The 12,702-nt window shown below is 37.2% G+C and overlaps 1 protein-coding gene across 1 annotated transcript in view; it reads right to left on the reverse strand.

Annotated features, from left to right (window-relative positions):
• The window catches only part of LOC124157742, an 80,677-nt gene extending 78,051 nt beyond the window's left edge, over positions 1-2,626 (reverse strand). The window contains exon 1 of the mRNA XM_046532737.1: positions 1,165-2,626. Coding sequence (XP_046388693.1) covers positions 1,165-1,312 — 148 coding nt within the window. The 5' untranslated portion in view covers positions 1,313-2,626. The remainder of the gene's footprint in view (positions 1-1,164) is intronic.
• Positions 2,627-12,702: the final 10,076 nt, after the last annotated feature.

A 12,702-nucleotide genomic window follows, 5' to 3' on the forward strand; every position in this document is an offset into this window, starting at 1 on the left:
AGAGATCAGGCAGTGTCTAAAATTATCTGCTACTGTCGGGATTTGAACCCAAGTCCACGGGGTAGGTGGCCAATATTTAGCCACCGCACCAACCCGATCCTCCATGTAAATTATCTACAGGACGTATGGTAAGGGAAGAGTCGTAAAAGTAATTCACAAAGATTATTTTTTTAGAATAACCAATATTAACAGCAGCGATTGCGAAAGCATTTGTGCCTAGGGTGAACCTAGTACTACACTATCACTCACTCAGTGATTCAAACCGAGGGTGGGCCCTCATAGGTTAGGGTAAAGCTCACTCAAACCCAACACACATGCTACTCAGTTCACTCGTCCGGTGTAGGGGGGCAGTTTCATACTGTGCTTCACTTGAAATAACGGAATCAAGGTTGCCGTTAAGCATTAAATTATTTAAGGACCTTAATAAGAAAATGACTAGTACTAGCACACACTACACTTGTAAGGAATAATATACGCTGTGGAAACATATTACCCGATGGCATTTTTGTTGCGTGACACCAAGAGTAAATATTAAAGAGTGAAATCAGCAAGCATTTTTGTTGGTGTCTTTTTGAATGTGGCAGTTGTTTCTTCTGAAGAGACGAACCTTTTTAGTGTGAACAACATCGCAGAAAACTCACCTGCTACCAACTGAAGTGGACTGGAGAGAAAATAAGTGCCGTAAAAAAGATATGAGTGGTTTGGAAGCCAAGGGGTACAAGTGATTTCTTTTTTCTAAACAGAGTTAGGTACAGAAATTAGGCATAGAAAACGAACGAGATAGACTAGATATTTTGTAGTGCATTTGATTTTCCCCTTGATGTCAGGGCAGAACAGAGGCTCACTCGCATCCCTTGGCAACTAATTTTTGTGTATTTCTTCTAACAATTAACTTTACCTATCTCTGTTGAGAAAAAAATCACTTGTACCCCTTGGCTTCTCACCCCCTAATATCTATTCGCAACACATCTGCGAACTTAAACCAATGCCCCTTCAGCTTTCATCATCCGGGTATACGTAAGTTGACTTTTCGTCACAACAGTTTCGTTCCCTATCCTAATCCGCTATTTAACGCGGATCCTCAAAGTGCACAAATCGCTCAGAACTTTCACTTCCGCGACGAGAACGTTTTTGGTGTGGGAGAAAGATATGAGTGTTACTTACCAGTAGCGCAGAGGAAGAACAGGGTGATGAGGAGGCGTCCAGACACTGCCCGACAGCCTGCCATCCGATCTCGGCTCCGCCGTCGGCTGCACGAGGGCTCCATGGAGGCGCCCCCGCATTGATGAGATCGGCCGTCGACTGCTTCCATTTTTCGGTCAATCCAGAGAAAAGCGGAGATGCTTGTCTTCCGTGCCGTCCCAAGCTAATTGCACTCGATATTTCCTTTTTGCTCCAGTGATGAATAGTTTTCACAGAGTTATTAAACTTTTTTTTGCGTCCTCGTTCACTAAGTAGCTGAAGACACCAAGGTTTTTTTGGGATTCTATCTCCAAACAAACAATGGAGCACTTACAGTTTAAAACAGTAACACACCCAAGTCGTATCAGTGCTGCACGGAGTACTTCATATCGAGACGTCGACCGGCTTGTTCCTTTGGTGAATAATAATGTTCTCTGCCTGTTCAGTCAAAACTCAGTTGCACGTGGAACCAGGTTTTTAACGTCTTGAATCACTTGGAAACTTTTCTCATTTCAGTAAGATTCGAAACCGATTACAACCGTATTTAATGTTTCTGAAGTTGATCAGGTGAAGTTTCCCGAGAAAGTGATTAGTGATAAGGATGGATTACCTTCGTTCAAGTACGATAAACCGAGGTGAGATTTTGGATTACTATAAAAGTTTGAGTAAAAATGTCAGCAAAGTAAAGAAAAATATGTTAGATAAGCTTAATGTTTTACGAAAAGAAAACCATTAAATTTGGCATTTAGTTATTTTTGGTAAACAAATGCAATTATCCAACTAATACCACATGATACTTATTATAACTTCGGCCTATGAGAAAGGTTTTTCCGTCTTCAATCCCTCGTAAAACTTCCTAGTTCACAAACTCCTTTTCAACTTCCTATCCGTTTTACTAATATTCTGTATTTAATGATAAAGCCGTAGAGTAATTAATCAACACGCCACTCTTTTTCTCCTCCAGTACACGAAATAAAATAAACATAAAAGTGAAAAAATGATCACTCAAAAATATTTTTATGTCTACAGAAGTTTTGTAAGTTTTATGTTCGAAAGAAGGAAAAAACAAGAGAGTTTAACATAAAGTTGCTCTTTAAAATTATAATGTATTACGGCAATTAGCCATCGACTTCTTTCGCAGCGTTATAATCACTCCGATGCCGCGAAGGAACGCTTATCATCGAGACTTCGACACTCTCGCTTCGCCACGCATGTGTTCTGTATGTGTTTATGAGTTCCCTACGCCCAATGTCTATGTGGGAGGGGGGGAGGGTTGAGATGGAATACCCGGAGACGAAGAGGGTGGGGTTTTTTGGAATGGTTATCTGATCCCTATGTCAGGTATCCCGTGATGGGTCCCGCCGATAAAAATCTCTCGATTGTTGAGAAACCCTACCGCACGAACAGCTGGGACACAATGCACGCTCGAAAGGTCCTTCGCGCTTTCCCGCCTTCGACTGACTGGCTCAGTCGTTTCGGACGGCTCTCGCAGCCTCCGTAGGGGGGCGGTAGGGGTAAGGGACGACCCCTCCCCTCCTCACCCCCACCACCACTCACCATTAACTCCCTCTCCGACCCCCTCCCCCGCATAATCCACCCCTCCCACCTCTTTAACGGCGCGCTGGGGATACATCGACGCACATGCGCGACTCGAAGGGGAAGGAGGAAACAGGGTACATACCCTTCTTTTCTGTCTCTCTTTCTCCCACTCACCGCCTTTTCGCCTACTTTTATGCCTCGTTCAGATTACGATTGTTCCAGCAATCGTTGGAACTATCGTGCATTCACACGACGATGGTTAAAACCTGTGCTGCCCTCTAGTGCTGATATCTGAAGTGTAGGGGAAATTGACGGTTAGCAAAGCTGTTGAGGTATGTAGGGACAAGATATTACTGTGTTCAACGTGTATTTACCGAATAATTTTTCTTCCGTCCATATTTTTCCTTCCTAGGACAAATCTATGAAAACAAAATATAGCGAAGAGATCTTCACTAGCTTTTCGTCTTTTTTTCTCTTGTCGCTTCCTTTTCCGGTCTCCCAGCGCCTAACCATCGTAAAGTGGCAACGCTCGGGACAACGTGAACTATTGTTAGGACGTGCATTCACACGGCTAGTTCGGCCAACTATCGTTAGGACGATCGCTCGGGCAATCGTAATGTGAACGAGGCATTGCCCTTAGCCCTCGCCCCTCGCCTCTCGAACTCCTAGACCCCTTCGTCCCTTGCATCCATTTCTGCTTGCTTGTATTCGTTAGTTCGAGGGAGCCTAATTTCTGCATAGACTCCCACGGGACGTCGCGCCCCGTGTCGCACTCCCCTCTTAAGATCGCTGATTGTTCGCGGAGATCATCTCACCCCTTCAGACTTGCCTCTGCGCAACCCAAACGGCAGTGAAGTCCCCCTAGCAAAGTGCCGAGATCTGAGGTGCCGATTCGGGAGGGAAGAATCTGAAAATAATTGATTTTAATAATAATAATAATTTTAATACGCCGAAGGATGAAGTTCGGTGTGTTAAACTTCGCACCCGTGCGCGTGACTACGTACAAAGTCACTTGTTCCTGCAGTGCTTTATAATAATAATTATTTTATTTACTCCTATATTTTTATTTTACAGCTGAATACCAACTATAACAGAGAGGAGCTATTGGTAGTCTCCAAGGTCATAGGACCAGAATTGAGCCTACATCAGTTAACAAAAATGTATGCCAATAAAAGAAAATAATAATTCAGTAAAAATTACATGAGTGTTTCAAAAAATAACATCAAAATAAATGTTCAATAATTTATTGTGAGAAAAGGCAGTCTTTGGCAAGTTTTAACATAATTTATTGTATACCGGGACTAGCCACGGTGATTACACTGTTCTGCAAAAAAATAGTTCAAAAAGTGCCCCGCTACAATTTAGGGTGTTTCTGGCTAATTTTGGGTCGCTGCATCCGAAATTGTCTTCCGTTTTTTTCTATCGACCTCCATTTCTACGCAACCCCTAAATTGGGGAAAACAACCCCTTATATAAACTTATCGCTTTTCAAGTGACTTTTACTAATGTTATCTGCTTCTGATTGAAAAAAAACGACGTTTTATGGCAATTAGGGTCAAGAGAGAGACAAACTTCACTGGGGTTGAAAAGATTTAGGGGGTGAAAATTGAAAAAAAAAACTTTAAAAAACATTAAAATAACCATTTTTCTTCGTTTTAACATAAAATAAAAGAGGGGAAGGGGGGTGTAGGAAAGGTATAGGAGGGGGTTTAGGAGGTGGTACAAAGAGCTTGACATCGTTATATTATGCGGGTGGGATCCTGTAAGTTTGAGAAAAGTTATATTTATTCCCCGAAAAAAACTGGCTACAATACCACATTAGGGTGAGTCAAACAATGAGTTTGCCGAGTAGAATGATGTGAGTATCTATAGGTAAGTGTATATAATTTTAATAAAAACTTCTCAGTTGATCAAATGTTCAAATTTATAGAAAATTATACAATCCTGTATCTGCGAAAGAGAGAACCGCAATCAGTTTTCCACACCTAAGGGTCATATCCTTTAATAAAGAAAATATGGACTACTTGTAAGAAATTTGATTTATTGGAGCGTATGAACGACAAGAACAAAAATCCAGTAAAGAGACTTTTAGAAATTTCACAACTCTATTTGGAAAGGGTTCAAAACTCTTTAAAATGCAGCGTGCGGAAACTGTTCTACTTGATCCCCATATCTTCTATTCTTTGATTATTCTGTTGGAAATAGTATCAATTTTTTATATGAATGTCTGCATGAAAATATTGGTAGTTAAAACCCGGATCTCTAGGTCCTTTAAAAAAAAAGAAATATCGGTATCAGGGGTATAAATCCCGATGTTGTCAATGAATAAACTTCTTAGGTTGAGTGTTGGTACTGCATGGTTTATCTCTAGAAAAACAGGGAGCTTTTAATATATACAAATATTGTTTCAATTTAAGTTTCCTTGAGGACTGATGCTGAAAATATGGTAATTGTAATAAAGTCTGCCTTACATCTTCTAAATCATTTGTCTCGTAAAATTAATTCATATTTTCCTTCCATTTTCCAAAACATTTTATTCGTTTTTTTTTGTTTCTTCATCACGGAAACATTTCACACGGGCATTCCCATGCTTTTCTGGAGAAGTTACAAGTATACCTTCGTGCTCGATTTAAATATCAAAATCTCCACAATAATCGTTAATTTTCATTACACTAATAAATCTCCTCATTGTGTTTCTTACTCTTGATCTTGTTCCTACAGCCACATCTCTTCTCATTCTCTGCCTGTCTCCACTTCTATCCCTTTTCACGCCGTCACTTTCATCGCTAATCCCGCTACTTGCTGTAACTTCGTTGAGTGAAGTCCGGAAATTGGCTACTGTGACTATTTAGTTACCACTTAATCTCTTAGTGAAACGTATCGGTGACTTTATTTAAACCTAATGAGCTTTCACTATCTGCTTTTCGCGCCTATCTCGTTATTTGTTTTATTTTGTCTTCACGCCCGTCTCGCAATGTGCATATCATAGGAAAGGATGGACACATTTTTGCATTAAGAATGGAAACCCTTTTAGGAAGAACTGTTTGAATTACCATACATTTATTCCTAGATGTTTCTTCTCGTTTTTATATTGCTTTCCTCCAGCAAGGTGTCAACTAATCTTCCTATAAAGAGAAATCTGAAACATTCTGGCAGATTTTGGAATCAATTTTTGATATCGGGAAAAATTGCTCGTAATACCTCCTGGAAATAATTTTGTTCAAGCGAAAATCTGATTTCATAATATAGGTTAATATTTTTATGAATAATCCCTAGTGCCGTACAACTTATTACTAGAATCAAACTAAATACATGCTTCTGCCGTAGAAGGAATCCATTTTTAACATAGTGAAGACCTGACGAGATTCTTCGAAAGACTGTGGGGACGCCTGATCTACTCTTATGCTTCCTTGAGAGAGTAGTGGGAAAGAGGCCTTATTTAAAGCAAAGGATCTTAGTCAAATAAATAATATTTTCACTGCAAGACTCAAGTAATCAATTTAATGGGTGAGAAGCCAAGGGGTAAAAGTGATTTCTTTTTTCTCTAAAGAGTTAGATACAGAAATCAAGTATAGAAAAGAAATGAGATCAATTCGATGTTAAGCAGTGAACTCGATTTTCCACTCGATGTCACCACAGAACACGGACTCACTCGTATCCCTTAGCAACCAAGTTTTTGTGTATTTATACTCACTAACTCTGTTGAGAAAAGCATCACTAGTACCTCTTGGCTTCTCACCTCCTCAAATAAAACAGCGAGTGGCTACTTCAAGAATCACCACTAAGTTGGACTTACAGGTTTACGAAAAGATGGATCAAACACCTCCCTTCAGCACTTCCCTAAAGTTTCAAATATCCTCAATAGGAATTTCATATTTTGAATCTTTTCTGAGGAATAATTTTCCATCAATAACCTTGTACTCTAAAATAATAAGAACGGAAAATTCTTTGGCAACATCAACAAAGACTAAAATGGCGCAACCAATTTCAGTATTCTGTATATGACAAAGTAATGTATTTGTGGAGCTAACGGTGTATTAGATTCATGATAACACTAAATAAGAGCACAGAGTATTGAGAGTATTTTTAAAGCTTTAAGGAGAATAGTATACTCTTTACCATGGCAACTCATCTCTTGGATTTGGATAGTGGAGTTGAAAATTGGATACAGGATAGAATAATTAGTGAAAATTGTGGGTGTTCTCCTTCGTTCAAAATGTATTTGAATAATGAAATACTTTTTTATTCAATATCTTACGCTTTAAGTATGATATTTTTTACTTTTTCTAGTAATAACATGTCTCAAACTTAGGGTAATGAACCAATTATCAAGCCCTGTCAATTTAAGTCTCTATGCCCTTTCACGTTATTTTTATCAATACAATGTGCTATGCATTAGTCCAAAGCTCTTGATGAATCGCGTTAGGGAGTGAAGGATAAAACAGCCATAATACCTTTCTATCTACAAATTTATACGCTTCATCTTGAAAAATAATGAATTTTACTGTATTTAATAATTGGGTGGCAATACCAAAGTCCAAATTAAATTATCTTAAAATGTCATCTTATTCTTATTTTAATATGAACATAGGAACAGGATAATGTTATACAAGGTCTAAAATCAATCAAAAATTAGGTTGATATTTAAATGTCACTCATTAAACGTCGTGGCCGCATTGTTTTCAATGCAACAATTTTCCAAATCGAAGGATGTATTGCAAGGAAGAGTTATTGGTATTTATATAACAAAGGAAGACATTTCAAATGCAAAGATTTCATTAAATTAATTGGCATGAAAAGAACTCCACTTTTTTATTTCTTTTGATGCATTACTATTTGTTCTGATTTCGCAACCTAAATATTTCAAAGGGAAGCATAGGAATGATTCTCTGCTCTAACAAGCTAAACGAGATAATTAGGTTAATCAATCCTTCATTTTTCTCCTTAAGCATAGCGCGGAATGTTATCTCATCTGTCTTGTTAGTTTTATTTTTATTATTTTTACGTACATTTTCGTGTCTACCATGATGTTTTTTTTATGAATCGTCACTCCATTTTCTTTTGCCGGACATGCTTAATTCTCCTGTATATTTTCGAAATGTCGTGCTTTCCTCTCTTAAGGTTACCCAAAGCTAAGCGAGCAACTTTTAGAGCCAGCGCAAATGCATATTTTGCCCCCAGAGGCCAACGAAATGTCGCTGTGTCGGCATGGTACTTAGAGATGCGTCGTCATCCTTCTTTTAATCCCACCAAGCCATGCTTGGATGTGCAAGGCTTCCCGTATATAATTCAAAGCACGGGGGAATCCCGGTGCAAGATTACATCTCATGGGATAACTGTCAAACAGATGCCGTGCTTCTTGGAGCTGCTGATCTGGTATAATTTGAGCGAGTGAAGAGTAGTTTAAATGCGTCCGCTCATTACATCCTAGACAATGTTTAAAGAATAGGGCTAATGTATGCTGATGATTCTAATTTGTCTGAGTATGCAGTATTGCTTAATCATGAGCGAAGTTGCATCGTCAACACCTTCAAAATTGCCCAATATTTATTCAGATCCATTTGTATTTACTGGTAACAGTAATCATCCCATTAGGGTTCTCAGTGAGTTCATGCACAGCAATGGTATTACGGTCCTCATAGTCGTAAATTAAGCTGAGACATGCCGTGCAATTTTTGAACTATAATGATTGCGATAATCGCTTACCCAAAACTAAAACGATAAAAAAATGTCATAGACACTATTTCGTCTCAAATCTTCAATAACTTTGGTTTAAACAATATAAAAATTACTTCAAACTTTTAGTGAACTGGAAAAGTGACCATTTGGAAGGATTTTTTGTTGTAACGAAACTATATTTGTGGAAATAGCAAAGTTATTATTCCTTCTATTCCTACGCGTATTTATTTCACTTTGTAGCATAAAATCGCTATTCTTTAGGCAATTTATGATTTCGACGATAAATTTGGCGATAGAAAATAAATTATTAATTAAAATTATCTTAAATATATTTTCATATTTTTTAATAAAAAAATTAAAACTGATGTTTTTTCTTGCATTTGTGAACATACATTTGCTGTATCAATATTATTTTACCTTTTTTATGCATTTTGCTGTATTCATTACGAGAAAGTTCTTTTCAATTGATATGGATTAAATATTTACCATGAGATTTTTTATGCTAAATTATGATATAGTCGTTTTTTGAGACCAAAGGTCACAAAAGTCACATAAAAGTTTATAATTTGATGTATTCTTTTCTATTGTCTATCTATTCCATCTATATCTTTTCCATTGTATCTATTGTTTATATGCGTCTTTGATGTATTTAGCCCTTTTCTTCATCAGGGTGATTCTAGTTTCCTGATAGGCATGTGACAGAATTATTTATTTTTCTAAAGAAATTTAATTCTTTTTTGAATAGAAAGAAACAAATCTTTTCGCATGCAAAGAGCTTATTAATCAATGAATATCACAACTAATCTCACTCACAACTCTATTTGAGGTTTATTGTTTTGGTAACTGGTAAAAAGGAATAGAGTATTTGGAGAAAAGTAAGTAAGTAGTTACTATAATTATCGAAAAAATATAACTTTTTGCTAAATGTGGTGTTATCATCTAGTAAGTCATATTTTTATTTTGAAAATTTACACTTTGTGAAGTGTGATATCATCAACTGATATTTGCTTTTTCACTGGTTGAACAGTATTGGCTTGGTCGGGAATTTGGATGCAAGATAATATTCGGGAGAAAACGACTTCAAACGTCTCTCACTTCCGGCGTTGCTAAGCATTTGTTTTCAGCCGGCGCCAAAGTAATTGGGTGATTCTGCTCCATTTACTCGCGAATTAGGGGGCGGTGGCTTTCCTAATTATCTTGCAACTGCAAAGACTTCGGTGCAACCCCGTCCACCGCCTTCTGCTCCAAGCCAGGGAGAAGGACTTCGTCGGCGGCGTAATTACATAACCAATACCGGTGGCACTCTTCGCCTCCTATTATAGTGCTCTTCGCTTCCAGGGCACCGAGTATTTCGACAACCATTTGGAAATACTCCACGATGATGAGATTAGTTCCTGGATTATATCCTGTGAAATTCCTGCCATGTGTCGAACGCAGCCAACTCTCGTAATTAATTAAATAATCCCATTATAGGAAACCCCTAATAATTATTATTGGTTTAGATACCTTGGCTAAATAATCTCTCTTTGATTAATGATGCATCGCTATGTGTCTGAATGTCATCTTCATAACGACTAATTTTATCGTACCCTGCATTTTTATAGACTTTTTATTTGAAATTTCCGTTCCCCTATGAGAAAAATTTCATCACTCATTACGAGGTTAGATTGTGGGCACATGAAAATAGAATTAATATCGACCGTTTGGTAAAAACTCAAATGGGGATATTTGTAAAGGAGTCAACGAGATCACTGAACAAACTTGCATGTAGGTTTTAGATACACTCATTGTAGGCCGTGCCCAGAATAATTTTTCGAGAGGCTCCAGAGGAGTAATGCATTTCGATGTGTTTATTTCGTGGGGGTACACGCGAGTTTGTATCTCTCCAAAATTTTGGGGGAACTTCAAACACTTGACCCCTTTCGTTCGTTAAGGTCATGGCGCCCATGCGGCTTTCAATCTAAATTCAAGTCTTGTCTCAGAGTGGGGCCTTTAGGGTTATCGGAGTCAACTGATTTCCCTCTTCGGTATTGCATTCAATTGTTGCAATCAAGAATATCAGCTGCCGGTAATCGCTCAAAAGCATGATCTGCATGGGTTACTCCAGTTTCCAAACTATGTATGGAAATAAGGGAGAGAACACAAAGTTCACGGCATTTATTTTATTGGATATAATCAATTCTAGAACGTAGAATTTACCATGATGGAGTTCCATTTTTGTCCCTCCGCTCTTAATCTGCTATATTTTAGCTATCCTCTTCGATCAATCTTAATCCCTCTCAAATGAAACCTCCATCGCAGTCAGTAAATTATTCACGTTTCGATACGGACTGCAATTTATCCCTCCGAAATGAGCAATTTTCTTCTTATTTTATTGCAGGCTAATCTTACAATTCAGTTTCCGATATTGCTATAATCGCTCGTTAATATCTTATAATTACTATTTTGATGAGCCTTACTTTACATTTAGAGAGCTTTTAACTTCTTTCATAATAACACGCCATTCCTTCGTCATTGGGTTCAGCAATAAGCTGTTGATCTTTCTGCCATTTCTTTAGTCTTTAATAAGAAGTAGAATAGAAGGTCATGATTTTTTGTCAAAATTTCCAAATTGCTTTAACTCAACGAGAACTGATTCTCGAAGATCTTCACTTTTGACGACCATTTCCGGAGATAACTTCCATGCCTGAAAGTTGTACCAGCCGAAAAATGGAAAGCTTTATTGAATGCAGATATGATTACTAATATGTACTCCGTTTATTTCAAGCTAATATGCATTGAAGCACTGTCGTAAAATTGAGATTTAAGCTGCCAGATAAGATTAACAATGTCGTCACTACTATTTTAATAATACTTTCAACATTGATTCGAATGTATAGTAAAAGCTTATTAGAGAAGAATAAAGATATCTATCAGTTTTTAGTCCGCATTTACAATATACATAAAACACTGCTATATAACTATAATATATACATTTTTTTTAATGGAAAGTAGAAAAAAATATACATAACTTTGTTATATAACAGTTTTATGTGTTTCCTATCCATAGTCGGTAAAGATAAAAAGAAGTTATATTAAACTGTTATATACCTAAGTTTATTTATTACATTTTTGTTTGTTGATTGTTGTGAGACATTGATACATGGTTTAAATGCGGCTTTAGGTATGTAATGTGCTCTTAGTTGAATAGCTTTTCTGTTTTGCTTTTATTGCTAAATATTTTTATCTGCTCCCAATCTCCCGTGTGGTATTCCAATACACATGATTTTAAATGAGTTCGTCAATTTACCCTGTGGGAAAGTGAAATTTGGAAAAAGAAAGGAGCAAAATCCTCTTGTCACCCAATCGCAAATGATCTGGATGTAAACCTAAAAAAAAAGAAACGTCAAGAGCGTAATGACGTTTGGAAACAAAGGTTTTGGGGATGGATTTTGGAGAATTCCTGTTTAGTCTGGTTTGAAGGCTGGAAAACCGCAGAGGAAGGAGGTGAAAGTTCATCGCTTGCGAAACGGATATCCGTGAGAGGGGATTTTCTGTTTTCCTCCGAATCGTACCTAGTCTCTCCCTCCGTTTCAAGAAATTTTTCTGACATTAGCAGAGGCTTTCATTCTTTTGGGTGACGGCTAGTGAAAAACTTTGTTATGCGAAATATTTACAATTATTTCAGATTCATAGGTAATGTAGTTGAATCAGTTATATTTGAATGGGAACGCTGGAAAGAATGAGGATAATTCGGGCCACACGAACTCTCAGCAATGCCTTAATGCAACTGTAACTCTTCCTAGTAAAATTAAGGATTAACATCAGCTAAACCAACTAACATACTACACCTGAATCTATATCAAAATATCAGGATCGATGTTGCAAAATGTATCCCTGATGTATTTCATCATTTTCACAAGTTCGACTATGAAAACCAGTAGGTTAATTTAATTCAACATAATTTTTCACTGATAATTATATATATTTATTATATTATAATTAAATATATATAAATATATATATTTAATTATAAAGGACAGCACGTAGATATATAGGACAGCACGCTTAACCGATTTAATAAGATAAAAAATCAATGTGTAAGATTTCGTGTACGAGTAATTCTTGCATATTGTATCCGTTAGTACTGTCTGCTTTGGACGTGTTTGGTTTTATTGGGTTTATTCTGCATTTTACCGCAAAAAGTAAATGAAAAAGGACAACGTTATGTATGCCATTATTTTAATAGGGAATATCTGCAGTTTTGCTGTGTACAACATCCTACGGGTATTTTGCAAGAGAAAAATAACTTTGGATTCGGGA

The sequence above is a fragment of the Ischnura elegans genome, chromosome 4 (assembly GCF_921293095.1).
Source record: "Ischnura elegans chromosome 4, ioIscEleg1.1, whole genome shotgun sequence".
Taxonomy (NCBI): Eukaryota; Metazoa; Arthropoda; class Insecta; order Odonata; family Coenagrionidae; genus Ischnura; species Ischnura elegans.